The sequence below is a fragment of the Microtus oregoni genome, unplaced genomic scaffold (assembly GCF_018167655.1).
Source record: "Microtus oregoni isolate MIOR12 unplaced genomic scaffold, Mior012 000074F_000, whole genome shotgun sequence".
Taxonomy (NCBI): domain Eukaryota; kingdom Metazoa; phylum Chordata; class Mammalia; order Rodentia; family Cricetidae; genus Microtus; species Microtus oregoni.
In genome coordinates, this window is record NW_024543987.1 from 386190 (window position 1) to 400619 (window position 14430).

At 35.8% G+C, this 14430-nt stretch overlaps 1 protein-coding gene across 1 annotated transcript in view; it reads right to left on the minus strand.

Annotated features, from left to right (window-relative positions):
• The window catches only part of Map3k15 (mitogen-activated protein kinase kinase kinase 15), a 137571-nt gene that overhangs the window by 41794 nt on the left and 81347 nt on the right, over positions 1-14430 (minus strand). Inside the window, exons 10-14 of the mRNA XM_041642320.1 lie at positions 12902-13052; positions 11068-11175; positions 6815-6864; positions 4073-4168; positions 475-562 (exon numbers count right to left, since the gene is read on the minus strand). Coding sequence (XP_041498254.1) covers positions 475-562; positions 4073-4168; positions 6815-6864; positions 11068-11175; positions 12902-13052 — 493 coding nt within the window. The remainder of the gene's footprint in view (positions 1-474; positions 563-4072; positions 4169-6814; positions 6865-11067; positions 11176-12901; positions 13053-14430) is intronic.

Here is a 14430-nt window from a genome sequence, read left to right on the forward strand (position 1 = left end):
TGATGTAGTCATTGTGGACAACTGTGCTGTCCAAATGAGTTTATGATAAGGTTACTTTCCTTAAAGTGATTCAAACCTTGATATAGTTAATATACCATGTCCAGGTAGATATAACTAAAGTCCATTTAGGCAAAAATTGGTTTCCAGCTTGTCAAATATCTCTCCTAGAGTCTCATAAGTAATATTAACTTAGAAAAATATACTTTGCATAGTTATGCATAAAAGAAAACTTTAATGTAACCCATGGCTATTTTTCTTAAATATTCTGACAGGATCCTATGATCATAAGATTATTCTACAGACACTTTGCACTTAATTTCTGAGACCATGGACAATGATGTCTGGCTGGTTTTCAAAGGTATCTTGAACTATGTTTAATAGAGGATTCACATGAAAATTGAGACTTTTTCTTTAAGCACCAACGGTATATATATTAAAGGATGTTTTCCTAGTTCTGGATCTTCTGTGATTTACCTCTAAGGTGTCTCCATCCGCCTCTCCCTCCAACTCCACTGTACTGCCCACTCCATTGTTTAGCATCTCTTTGACCAAAGTGCAAAACCTAGAACAGCAAATGTCACAGAATACCACCCATCAGGAACGTTCTTTCCCCTTATGTTTAACTTAACCTTATTGTATTACATTATACTTACACATAAAATAAACAAGTTATGGAACAATCATTCTACCCTTGATTTGACATGGTACTTTAGTGATTCCCTAATCTAGTTCAAAACATATGTGATATGTAAGTACTCTTCATGAAGTGTCTCTATCAACTAACTAGTTGGTTACCTGAGACTAAAGTACCTCTCTTAATGTAGCACATATGTAAAACACAACAAGAACAGTTTCTCTTCTAGTGAACTGAAGACTTCTTTCTGTAGATTCCATCCACAGGCTAGAGTTAACTACATTTTCTGTATAGGTACCACATTTCTTTATCCACTATCAGCTGATGGACACTTAAACTCTTTTCATTTTTGGCTATTAAGTGCTGAGATACACTTGGGAGTACAGATGTCCCTTTGACAGACTAATTTCAGGTCAGAATAGAGTGGGGATTACCAAAGGAGGAAGATAGCAGAGGACAGGGAGGGATAGAAAAAGATGATCAGGGGCTGGAGAGATGGCTCAGTGATTCAGAGCACTGGCTGCTCTTCCAGGGAACCTGTTTTAAATTCCCAGCACCCACATGGCAGCTCACAACTGTCTGGAATTCTAGTTCCAGGGGATCCAATACCCTCACATAGACATACAAGCAGACAAGACACAAATGCACATAAGGTAAGAATAAATCACTAAAAAAGAAAGAAAAAGATGATCAATGGATACTAGGCTATATCTAGTTAGGACAGATATGTAGATCAATGGAATAGAAGTCTATAAATTTAGAGGGCCAACTCATTTTATAAGAGTGCCAAGACTATTTGATGGAGAAATGAATATTCTTTTCCACCAATGGTATTGGGGCAATCAAGTACCACACACAAAAGTTAAGTTATATTCCATCTTATAGTATATTAAAAATTAATTAAAGGGATGGTGACATAACTCAGTGGGTAAAGTCACTTGCTGCCAGACCTAAAGACCTAAGATTAATTCCTGGGATCCACATGCAAGAAGGAGAAAACCAATTCTAGCAAGTTGTCTTTTCACTGCAATGTGAGCACCTTGGCATGCCCCCAACAATAAGTAAAATGAATTAAAATGCACCAGATATCTAAATATGACAGCCAAGCCTATTAAATTGATAGAACCATAGAATCATTTCTATAAAAATAAATTCTATAATAATAACCAGAGTACCTTGAATTAGGCAAAGCATTTTTATTTATGTGTGTTTATGTGTCTGCTAATCAGTACACATGTGTGTGCAGTGATCATGGTGGCCAGAAGAGGGCAATGGATCCCCTGTATCTGGAGTGATTGTGGACTGCCTGCTGTGGATTCTCTGTAAGTACTCTAAACTGCTGAGCCATCTCCAGCCCCTAAAACCTTAAGCATAAACAAAAATTTCAGATGACAAAAATGGATAAACCTAATAATTAAAATGTTTGTGTTATAAGTAATACTATTAGTGATATGGAAAGACAACCAAAGAATGGAAGAAGGTCTTATAAATTGTATCTGGGTATGTATGGAGAATATACAAGTTAATAAATAATAAAATAATAAATAACAAAAAGACAAATAACCCAACTAAAATTGGACAAACATCACTTTCACTAGCTGATCCAAGATAATATCATGAGTAATAATATTGACTGTGAAGGCTTGAAAGAAAATGGTCCCCAAAGGGAGTGACATTATTAGGAGGAGTGGCCTTATTGGAGTAGGTGTGATTTTGTTGGAGGAAGTGTATTACTGTGGAGGCGGGCTTTGAGGTATCATATATGCTCAGGATACACCCAGTGAGACAGACCACTTCCTGTTGCCTATAGATCTTTGTTACCTGTCTAGCACCATGTCTGCCTGCATGCCATCATGTCCTACCATAATGATAATGGACTGAACCACTGAAACTATAAGCCACCACCTCAATTAAGTGTTTTTCTTTATAAGAGTTGCTGTGGCCACGGTGTCTATTCACAGTAATAGAAACCCTAGGACAATGAGTATCCTTTGATATGAGTTACTAAGTAATATAGTATCTTTTTTCCTACTTCATATACATAATGCACATATAATTATGAGGAAACAGCAAACAAACCCTCAATTAAAAGACTACAACGTATAATGCCTGTGCACTCTGAAAGTATTAAATCTTCAAGGTGGGAGAAGACTTTAATACAGAGATAGCAACTAAATGCAGCACATGATCATAGACTGGACTGCAAACCAAAATAAAATACCTTGTTTTGGTATAAAAAACATTAGGAGAAAAATAAATGAAATTTTGTACTAGAATATAAACCCAGGGCCATCTTAATTCCTAATTAAGAAACTATAGTAAGTATATAAGTGAAGATTCCTTTTTTAGGAAATATACTGGAATACTTATAGACATTGCAGCATTATCTCTATGGCTTACTCGTCATTATTTTAGAGAAAAAACATGCATATAGAAACAATATACTATGACTGTAGAAAAATGGTATCACCGAGGAATTCTGTATAAAACATGTTTGGAAATTATTTCTACTTTATTGAGACTTTCCTATAGTTTTCAACATTGGGCAAAGGAATTGAACACACATTTCTTTAAAGAGGATACCAAAGTGTCCAGTCAACATATGAAAAGATGCCTAGAATAATTTGTCATTATGGAAATGCAAACGAAACATAATGCAATTCAAACAAATATCAATTATAATAGCTAGAAATAAAAGAACAATGAAGACAGGGAGGTAGAGAATTTGAACCTTCCCATATTGCTAATGGTAATGGAAAGTGGGAGAAAAGTTACTTTAAAATTCAGTATTTTGATGCCCAAAATCAAGCTTGTGTACTCAGGAAATCTGTACATGGATGTACACAGAAAAAAAAATTGCAATAGCTCAAAAGATAGAAACATCCCATATGACCAGCAACTGATGAGCATAAAATAAAATGCACCATTAGATATACAAGGGAGTACTGCTACTCAGCACCCCAAAGCATCAAAGTACTGATTCTGGGATGCCATGGAAGACTCTTGAAAACTGGATGCTACTGAGAAGAAGTCAGGCATGAAAGTCCACATATCATATCACAACATGAATACAAATGTCCTAAATGGACAAATTCATAGAAATTTTGGTAAGTAGTTGTATAGGGCTAAGGTTATAGAGGGGGAGGTTAGGAGAAAATGGTAAGTGAATATTAACTGCTACTAGGTTTCCTTTAGGAATACTGAAAATATCCTCATATTATATTGTGATGGTTGTAAAAGTCTGTAACTACATTAATATCATTAGCTTATATACTTTGGATGGTTGGAATGTATGTGGATTATACCTCAGTGCTGTAAAAACAATTGTCTATGAACTAAAATTTTGAGAAAGACAGTACAGTTAATAAACATTTTTATAACAAAGATCTTTAAAGATCATCTCATAAATATGCTGCACCTAAATTAGCTATAACTCACCTATTACACCGAGCTTCAGTGGAAAAGTAGATTTGAAAGTCATCAGAATTATCATGGACATAAAGAAAACAGCACCGTTCATCAAACTTGGATAGGCTGTAAAATTTCAAAACATAAGAATGCTTATATAAAGCCAGAAGTGATGGCACATGCTTTTAATCTCAGCACTAGAAGACAGAGACAGATGGATCCCTGAATTTTAGGCCAGCCTGGTCTACAGAGCAAGTTCCAGGATAGCCAGTGTGACACAGAGAGACCACATCTCAAAAAACAAACAATAACAACAAAAAATATATTGTGATGTTTAATTTTTAAAGAAAATCTTTTAAAAATCTACCTTAAATTTTCTTAGTTCCTGATTTTATTAATCATTATTTTAAAAGTATTTTTATTTTTAAATTATGCATATGTGTATTGCCTGTGTGTGCAGGTTCTGCAGAGACCAGCAGAAGCTGTGGGATCCTTCAGAGAGCTAGAGATACAGAGCTGGTGATTGTGATCCACCCAACCTGGCCATCTCTCTAGGCCCAATGATTCATTCATCTTTTAGAAAATACTCTATGAAATTTAAAATTAGAGACATTTTTACTGATATTTCATTTGCATTTTAATAAATAAAACTTGCCTGAAGATCAGAGAGTAAAACAGTCGCCCTGGTCAGCCTTACAGACCAGGCAGTGGTGACACACATCTTTAATCCCAGTAGCCACACTAGTTTACTATAGAAACCAGGAGGTAGTGGTGCATGCCTTTAATCCCAGTCCTAGAGAGGAATGTAAGACAGAAGGAGACAGCTCTTACACAGTCTCATTCTGAGGATTCCTGGAGGCAGGATCGCCATTTCTGACTGAGGTAGAGGTAAGAGCCAGTGTCTGGCTGTTTTGCTTTTCTGACCTTCAGGCTGAACCCCAATATCTGTCTCTGGACTTTTATTAATCGTGCTACACACATCTATATTGAAAATGTATTTATCAATTGATTTTAACATGTATCAAGAGATTCCTCTATATTCAGGGCAAAGAAAACATGCACAACAAAAGGTTAGAGAATATTATCTCTGTCTTCTAGTAGTTTATAATCTTACAGAAACAGAAAGATAAGGGTATTCATGAAATAATTATAGCCTCAGAATACACTTAGAAAGTATCAGATCTCAGTATTCATGGTCACGCAACGTAAACTTGAGAAAGTCCTTCAAATGTATTTCAGTCTTCCACCTGATGTCTGGACCTGACTTACAGAGTTTCAGACAAGCAATATTCAGTTTGCTTACACAAAGCCAGTAAATGAAAGTCGTCACACTCTTATCTTCTCATAGATTGTGCTGTTAGAAAGTTCACTCACATTGGGTCAATGTGATATGACCCTCATTCTGCCAGGTGGCACTACAGAGAAATCAGGTCAGTTTACCATCTATACAATTAGCTCTTTAAACAAATGAAGCCACTTTATCTGGCCCCTTGTTTGTCATTTCTTTTGATCCAGAACCTGTTTTTTTTTTTTTTTTTTGTCTGTTTGTTTTGAGACAAGGTATTGCTGTACAGCTCAGGGTGGTGCTGAGCTTGCTATGTAGCCTCAGCTGGACTCCCAACTCATGATTCTCTTGCTTTTAGCTTCCCAATAAATGAAACATTTCTTATTCTTATGCTGTAGTTGACACAAAGAACATGTATTAAAATAGGAACAGCTCAGGGTGATTCAAAACAAATTAAATCTAGGTTATAAATGAGCCAGTTTTGAAAAACTAATCTATAAAAAATAACTACCATAGGATTCAAAGCATGCCTGCCATTTAATGCTAGTCCTGAAGTCTGAGTCACAGCCCTATGCAAATCCCTGCTGAATTGGCAGCTAGAGGTATCTCTTTGAAGAGATATAAACAGAAGGCCACAACAACTTTTTATACAACATTGTTTCACGTAAGACAGTCTTGAAAATGCCTTTCGCACTATCTTGTGGTTTCTAGGCAGTATTATCCAAGTACGCCATTATTTCATTTAGTCACAAATGTATTCAGGACAGGATTATGCTGGGTGTGAAGGTAATTAGGGATTCATTCAATGGCTTCTGAGTTAAGTCTTATATTTAGAGAAAGAACAGAAAACTCCAGTCTAACTTCCTGATTTGATTAAAACAGAAAAAGAAGAAACCTACAGAGGCCAAGTGATTCTACAATGTCACATATCAAAGAGAGAACTCTTATCTACTTCATAGCAACTTCCCCCTTTGGAATCTTGGCACATTGAATAGGGTAGCTAAGGTATGTTAGCCTGGCTTGGGGTAAGCCAGGAAAGCTTGCCATTCCTGATCCCAAAAGCAAGTTGCATACTTCTTGGAATATATCATCTGTGTCCCTATTAACAGTCCCCCTACCTCCAGAGCTCTGTCCAAGAGGCACTACTCAAGTACTAGATGCCAAGTAACTCCTAACTTGAGCCTTTGGTGACAAGCACTTGAACGTTTTGGCTCTAAAAGGATATTCGTTGTTCAGTCACGAGATAGAACTACTCTTGAAAGTTTGCTAGCCAATCATTTCTTCTACTGGATTAGAAAAGTCAAGAGACCCTTCCTAGCATCACACTATGAACTTCATATAGGACAACAGTAAAGAGAATAGTCTGTTAGGTTCTGTTAAAAACAAAAATTAAGACATCATATCTTATAAGTGGAACCATCAAAGCACATTAAACATCACCATTATTTGTATTTAAACAGAAAGCATATTTTCTCTCATGTTCTTACCTTATTCCCTTAATAGAAGAGGGTGTAAAATTCCACTCATGGATTTGTTTCTGCAAGTATCAAAGACAGAAGTTAATAGCTTAATTTTTCTCAATAAAGTGTCATTTCTGGTTTCATTCTATGGTCATTTATTTTTTCTAGTTTGTTTTCAACAGTGATTAGGGGTTTGAGCCATACACTTCGCATAATTTGGAACACATAAAACATTTTCTAAGATATGAAAATGTATGTCTCTGATACAGTTTAGAGCAAACAATGTAAATTTGAGATGCATAATTTGAGATAGCTACCCTACCCACAGAAACACACTGAGTAGTTTTTCATCTCTGTCAACTCAGTAGGCAAACTCTGAAATAGCTTTAGGACAGCCCATCTCAGTTGAGTGGCTTATAAAAATATTTGGAGAAGTGAGACTGACAAAACTCATTTCTCTTCATTTCACTTTTTCCCTGGACACAAAGCTAACCCCAATTTCAGTCTTTCTTTCAGTTAGGTGAGGCTATGTGACAGAGTCCTTACCAATGAGGTATGAGAATCCCATACAAACCGCTATGAAAGCTGAGCATAGGGCACAAGTCTAATCCCAGCCCTAAGTAGGCAAAAGATTGCCACAGATTCAAGACTGGCCTGGCAACACAGTAAATTGCAAGCCATCTAGAGCTAAAGGGTGAGACCCTATTTTCAAAAAGTAAATGAAAAAGCATTTTTCCCCATAAAAAGCCTAACTCCTTCTTACAAAACAAACAAAAAATACCCCCAAACTCCTACAGCAATCTTCTACCTTCCTTTTCTCCAGCTGCAAGATGGTTTGAGGTCTTCTGCTATTAGCCTGGATATGACATGAGGCATACACAAAATTTTATCATGTTAAAATATTGAAATCGAGGGTTGTTTTGTAACAGCATGGTAATAAAACTAACATGTTCCACTATATACTAAGATTCAACTTTCAAAACAACTGTCCCTTTCCTCTACTACCATTCCTTGCTCTTAAACTTTGCATAAAGTTAGGCCATAAAGGAAATGTCTAAAATACAGTTTCAGACTACACCACCAACATATAATTGTAGAAAATAATTTTATACAGGAAAATTCACTTGATTTCCTATAGTTTTTGGAAATTGGTCTTTGGGATTAAATAAACCACAGAAATAATCAAACTCCACAACTCAGCCTGAACTCCAAGAAATGGTCAGCATTTCTCAGCATACTACTACCTCATACTTCCAATAAGTTTGAATTCTTAATAAACCAGGAATTTCATTTCTTTTTTTTAATTTTAATTTATTTATTTATTAAGAATTTCTGTCTCTTCCCCGCCACCGCCTCCCATTTCCCTCCCCCTTCCCCAATTAAGTCCCCCCCCCTCAGCCCGAAAAGCAATCAGGGTTCCCTGTCTTGTGGGAAGTCCAAGGAACCCCCACCTCCATCCAGGTCTAGTAAGTTGAGCATCCAAACTGCCTAGGCTCCCACAAAGCCAGTGCGTGCAGGAATTTCATTTCATTTTGCAGTGACATTACATGAAGTTGTATACATGTATATAAGTGTTCTCTTCCCATCATCCACACATATGCCATGAGGGAAAATATAACTGTGAAGAAAAAATGTCATCTCACTCTTGCTTTTCAAAAGCTGCAGAGTTTCAAAATTGTAATGACGGCAAGTGTAGAATGTGTCTCTCGGAAAAACAAAACTTCTACCTCTTTGATTATTTCCTCTGACAAGTGGAAGAACATAACAAAACATTTTATTGTCAAGGAAAAATTTTTCTTTTTGAATAGTTCTTTTCCATTTCTTACTAAGAAAAAGCTAAGATATTTACAATTAGTAAGATAACATGCACCAAAGGAAATTTCACTTAGGAGCCAATAACCATCCCAGGATTTCAAATGAAGGAGGCCACACTGGTAGAATTCTAGAACATCAAAACCATTTTGCTTTAATAGCATTAGGTTTTTCTACAACATCTGTCAAAATATGAGGTGTTTCACATTTATATCAATGAAATTACAAATCTACAGTCTGAACTTTGAAGTTTCTACCACAGTGATAGTAACAGCCATGGTACAAAGTGACTGGAACAGGAATTTCCATCTTGAGGACATAGAGGGAACTGGGGCAGGTTTACTGGAATTCTACTCCTTGATGTATGCTGACTTCTGAAGTGCTTTCTTTTCACCTTGTAAATTCATCACAGCATACATTTATGATTTGAACATGTTTTCATGTATATATAATAAAGATCGACTTTCCCCAGTCTGTAATATTGGGGCCCAGAAATGTTTTAGATTTTGCAATATATCCACAGATTTTAATAGTTGAGCATCTCTGATCTAAATATCTGAAATCTAAAATGCTCCAAAATCCAAAGCTCTATGACTAATAACAGTAGAATTTCAGATTTTGGACTATTTCGGACTTTAAGATTAGAGGGGTGCTACCTGTACTTCAATGACAAGATTTTAGAAAAACAAAGATGAGGCAAAATAAAATGTGTGCACTCTTCAAATGAGAAATATGTATATATGTACAAGCGATACATTGTATATATCATTTAGATATGCATGAGCACATATATATAACCTCTCTTTTGCACCCATGTTATTTAATATACACTATGCAGGATGGCATCTCATCCTCATTAATGATTGTTAACTGTATTTTCAACAAGAACATTACTTCAGAGTTAAACATTAGACAAGATTGCTGGGCTTTGCTTGAGATTTGACTATATTTGCTAAGGCATTTCTAATTTGAGTTTGAGTCTCTTTACTTTACAATGTTGTGTTTTATTTGTGAAAATAATTCTTGTTTTTACCTGATAACATAATCATTCTCATTTTTGCTAACAGGGAAAAAAATAATCTTCCTTTGCTCAGCTAATGGTAGAAGTCCCCCTATACTCCATGGAAACACACGCACAGCAAATAAACCTATCTAATGCACTCGTCAAAGGCACTGTGCTTCATTAGTGCAGAACTTATGGAAGAAAAAACCTAATGAACTACGTTATATAAACAGATGGAGATACTTCTATTACCATAAACCTGAAGACCCAGCTCAGCATTCTGTAATCTTTATAATGGACGATTATAATTGTTAGTATGAATATAAGCTTACAGAAGTTTGATAGTAGCTATCAAAGTTCTAAACACACATACTCTTGAGTCAAGCAGGCTCATCTGTAAGATCATTGTTAAGGGTGAAAAAATGGAAGAATCTTACTAGGTATCAATGAAAAAGGTGAAATAAAATAGGTTCATCTAGACCAAAAAATATGCTATGCAATAAGAAAGCTTAAGAAATATGACATTTTAAAAATCAGGTGTGTGTGTGTGTTTTGTGAAAAACTGTCCATGATGTATAGAAATCTTTAAAAACAAGTTTCAAAAGCAAAAATATGTTAGGTCAAGATAAAAAGCACTTGTTGCACAAACCAAATGACCTAAATTTGATCCTCAAATACCAAAGAAGAACCACATCTTGAAAGTTGTCTTTGACTTTCACATGCAAATTATGACATATGCACATACATGAACACATACAAATAAATAAATATACACAATACAACTTAAAAATTTAAATGTATTTTGTATTGCCACATAATAATGTAAAATGTCTGTGTGTGTAAAGTATGGAATATATGTGCATATATTATGCACATACAAGTGAGTTTGGAGCAAGGATACAGGGATATCCACCAAATCACTAGAGATGGAGGTAGAAATTAGGACAAGGATACAGGGATATCTACTAAATCACTAGAAATGGGGGTGGAAATTAAGACAAGGGTTGAGAAATATGAAGGAACTTTATATATTCTGTATCTACTTCCCTAAAGACTGTTTTTTGTTGTTGGAGACAGAGTTTCTCTGTGTTATCAGTCCTGGCTGGTCTAGAACTAGCTCTGTAGATTGGGCTGGCCTCGAACACATTGAGACCCACCTGCTTCTGCTTCCTGAGTGTTGGGATTAAAGGACTGTGCCATCACAAGCTGGCCCTTATAATCTAACTTGAAAAAAACCCAACTGTACTAGTTTTATATTGATTATACATAAACACACATGCCCTCCATGCCCACATCCAAAAAAAAGCTCTCCTTTCATCTGTGATTAGTTTCATAGTCTCATGATTTAGAATTCCTGCATGGGTTCTTATTATTTCTAATACTACCACATAAACTGTCCTATTTGAAAATCATATTGTTGATGAAATCATATTGAAGAAAGGGCTATTCATGATTTTCCCCTTACCATTTCTGTGGGTGAGACATGCCATAAAGAAACAGTTCTTTCCTCAGCTTCATTGTTGATAGAAACGTAAGAAGGCTGGTAGACTTTGGTTGGCTCTATTACCAGAACCTAAAATAAGAGCAGATTTTTACAAAACACAGCAATCTATAACAGGTGCCCCTGCCAAGTGAGGAAGTGGAAGAATTTGAATATGAAGGAGCAACTATGCCAAACATGACTCTAGGAACCAGGTCTGTAGCATGGCACATAACCTGACTGTATGAGGGCTCTGTTCCAAACGCGGCATCCAGAACAATGAATACACAAGGCTATCCAATCCAATGCCACACAACACTCCAAAACGAGTATTGTCAGAAGTGGGGAAGTTGGGCCTCATCATATAGGGAGGACAAAAAGGCCTTCTTGAGAAGGTGACAAAATAAAGAAGGAAGTTACTGTTTTTGAGAGAAATAAGGAAACAAACAGGGGGACCAGCAAGTACCAAGTATGTACATATGCAGGAAAATGAAAAGTGAGTGGCGTTTCCAAGAAACATTAGTTAATTGGTTAAGCATATTGGAGAGCAGAAAGGAAGAAAGGGAAGGAGGGAGAAAGAGAGCACAAAGAGATGTAGGTGGAGGGAGAGGGTGAGAAAACGAGTCTCCAGAACGGAGCAACAACACGTTTAATATGATAAACCTAAGTGAAGCTTTCACAAGTGTCTGCTTTCTTTACTGATATGTGCCTATCCAGTTTGAAACATTTTAAAATTAAAACAAGATTTTAAAATGTATTACCTAGAAACAAAATAATTATAATAATTCCCAATAACTGCATTTTGAGTAGTTAATAAAATTCCTATTAAAATCACCGATATCCACAAAGTATCAAGGCATAAATATGAAATACAATTATTGAAATTCAATTTCTAGAATATTTAGATATCTTACTTATAAAATTTATGAGATGCCCGTAAAACTGCAACAAAAACTAAATGAAATGCTAGAAGCAATTCTGCCTTTTCAACAAAGTTTTAAATATTAATTAGTAGCCCTGGAGGCAAAGCAAAGTTTAGAAAAAGACAGCTTTAAATTCCATGTATAACATTTTTTACAACAAGATCTTTTCATTTTTGCCTTACCATTTTTGAACTTTGAGCCAGATAATATTTCTTTCTTTCTTTCTTTCTTTCTTTCTTTCTTTCTTTCTTTCTTTCTTTCTTTCTTTCTTTCTTTCTTTCTTTCTTTCTTTCTTTCTTTCTTTCTTCTTTCTCTCTCTCTCTCTCTCTCTCTCTCTCTCTCTCTCTCTCTCTCTCTCTCTCCCTCTCTCTCCCTCTCCCTCTCCCTCTCCCTCTCCGTGTGTGTGTGTGTGTGTGTGTGTGTGTGTGTGTGTGTGTGTGTGTGTGAGTGTAGGAGGTGCTAGTCTACTTACTGGGAGACATTCACCAGACTCCCTAGTCCTTACACCTTAATTTCAGTAGTATCACCTCTTACACATAGTTCTAACAGCCCATTATGTGTCCTAATTCTGCCAAATGTCCCTTCAGTGAAACAAAATTACATTTAGTTGAGAATCACTATTTGAGAGACATGGGCACCTTTTCCCCAGAGATTAATTTATCATTTGATGATTTCACAGAGGACTATTATCCAAATATTATAAATTGCAGTTTTCTTCCTTTTTAGAGTTTTTAATAATTATTTAGTATGAATCCCTAGTGTCTTTGTTCTATCTTAAAAGATTGGGACTAGCAGTATTGCTCAGTGGTAGAATATTCGCCTAGTATGTTCCAGTTCCTAGGTTTAATCTCAGCAAAGGAACAACCAACCCTCCCGCCCCATTTAGCATATCTTACTGGAAATCTGAGTCCATTAGTAACTTCATTTGTTGCTTCAAAAATTATATCTAACCAGAAGTTAAGCCGTTCCTGCCTGGGTGAATGTTCTGTAATGGTTTTCTTGAAGCGCTGAATTAACACCAAGTTCTGAACTAATGACCGCAGGTACCTGGGTGGGGAAAAATCACAAACCTCATAAATTAGATTCCTAAAGAAACTGAAAGCAATTTTAATCCCTTTAAAAGAAGCTTCCCCAAACAATGCCTTATGTACTTCAATTCACATTTGTCACAAGCTCTTCATAAAGGCACTGAGCAACCACATAACTAGTCAGAAGAAATGCAAAGAACAGGCAAAATCAGTCCACCAAAATTCTAAAAGACAGCTTTTTACTAACACCCCCATTTTAGGACATACTATCTAACGTTTCTTGGCTTTGTGGTTAAGACCAAACATCATTACGACATCTAATTGTAGAGAAAAGCATGGGATAACTGTTTTAGAAAACAAAAGCAATTAGTTCAACAGAAAATGCAATTACAAAATGCCAATATGTCAAATCCATTTTTTTAAAAAATTAAGTAACCTTTCTGTTTTAAGGTATTTTTAGAAATAGTATACTGAAACCTGTATATCCTTGATTCAGTATGCTCTAATGACAGTATCTTGCAAATCTATAGTATACTATCACAATCAAAATCATAGTATAGGATTAAAATCAAATGCTGCCATTGATACAGTCAAGGTAGAGTTCATGTCCATCGCTATAAGCCACCACACCTCATGGTGTTGTCCTATAGTATTAACTACTTCCTCCCTGTACCCATACTCTCCCTCAATTCCAGAAACTGCTTATCTAAACTTGTTATCTTTTACTAAAAAATTAATAATATTATCAGGTAGACTTTCATATCAGGACATCTTGATTATGCCCAATATGCTGTTGTCACTGAGTATTTGGAAATATAGTTGTTAGGCAATGGTGTTTACAACCCCTCTTGTACTAAATATGAATGGTTAATATGAAAACATCATTGTATTATTTAGTTCTTTGAGGATAAAGTTGGAGTAATCTAGAAAAGTAGACCAGTTAAGACTCTAGCTTATTTGTCTGGGTGCTTACCAGGCCTTAAGCATTCAAAATTGACACATTCTACATATATGTCTGGCTCTAATCTAGATACTAATACTCTTCTAAGCTCTGGAATATCTTGTCTGCTAAAAATGTGTTTTCTAGGGGCCTTAGGGCATTAGTTAGTCTGCACTAACAATATGGTGGAAGCCTTGGCCCATGTACCATATCAATTTGACCTCTGGAGGAGCTGAAGACTGATATTAAGAGCAGATACATGAACACTTTATACCTACATAATTAACTCTAATAAAAAAGCTGCAAAGCTGCACATCAAGGCTTACTGAACTTTCCTAGCAGACAACATTTCACACCCAATGTCACATATCAGTGATGTGAGAATTATGCACCATGAATACTGGTCCACTGAGAGATGGGAATTGGAAGAGAGTATATAATCTCCTCTAGACACATT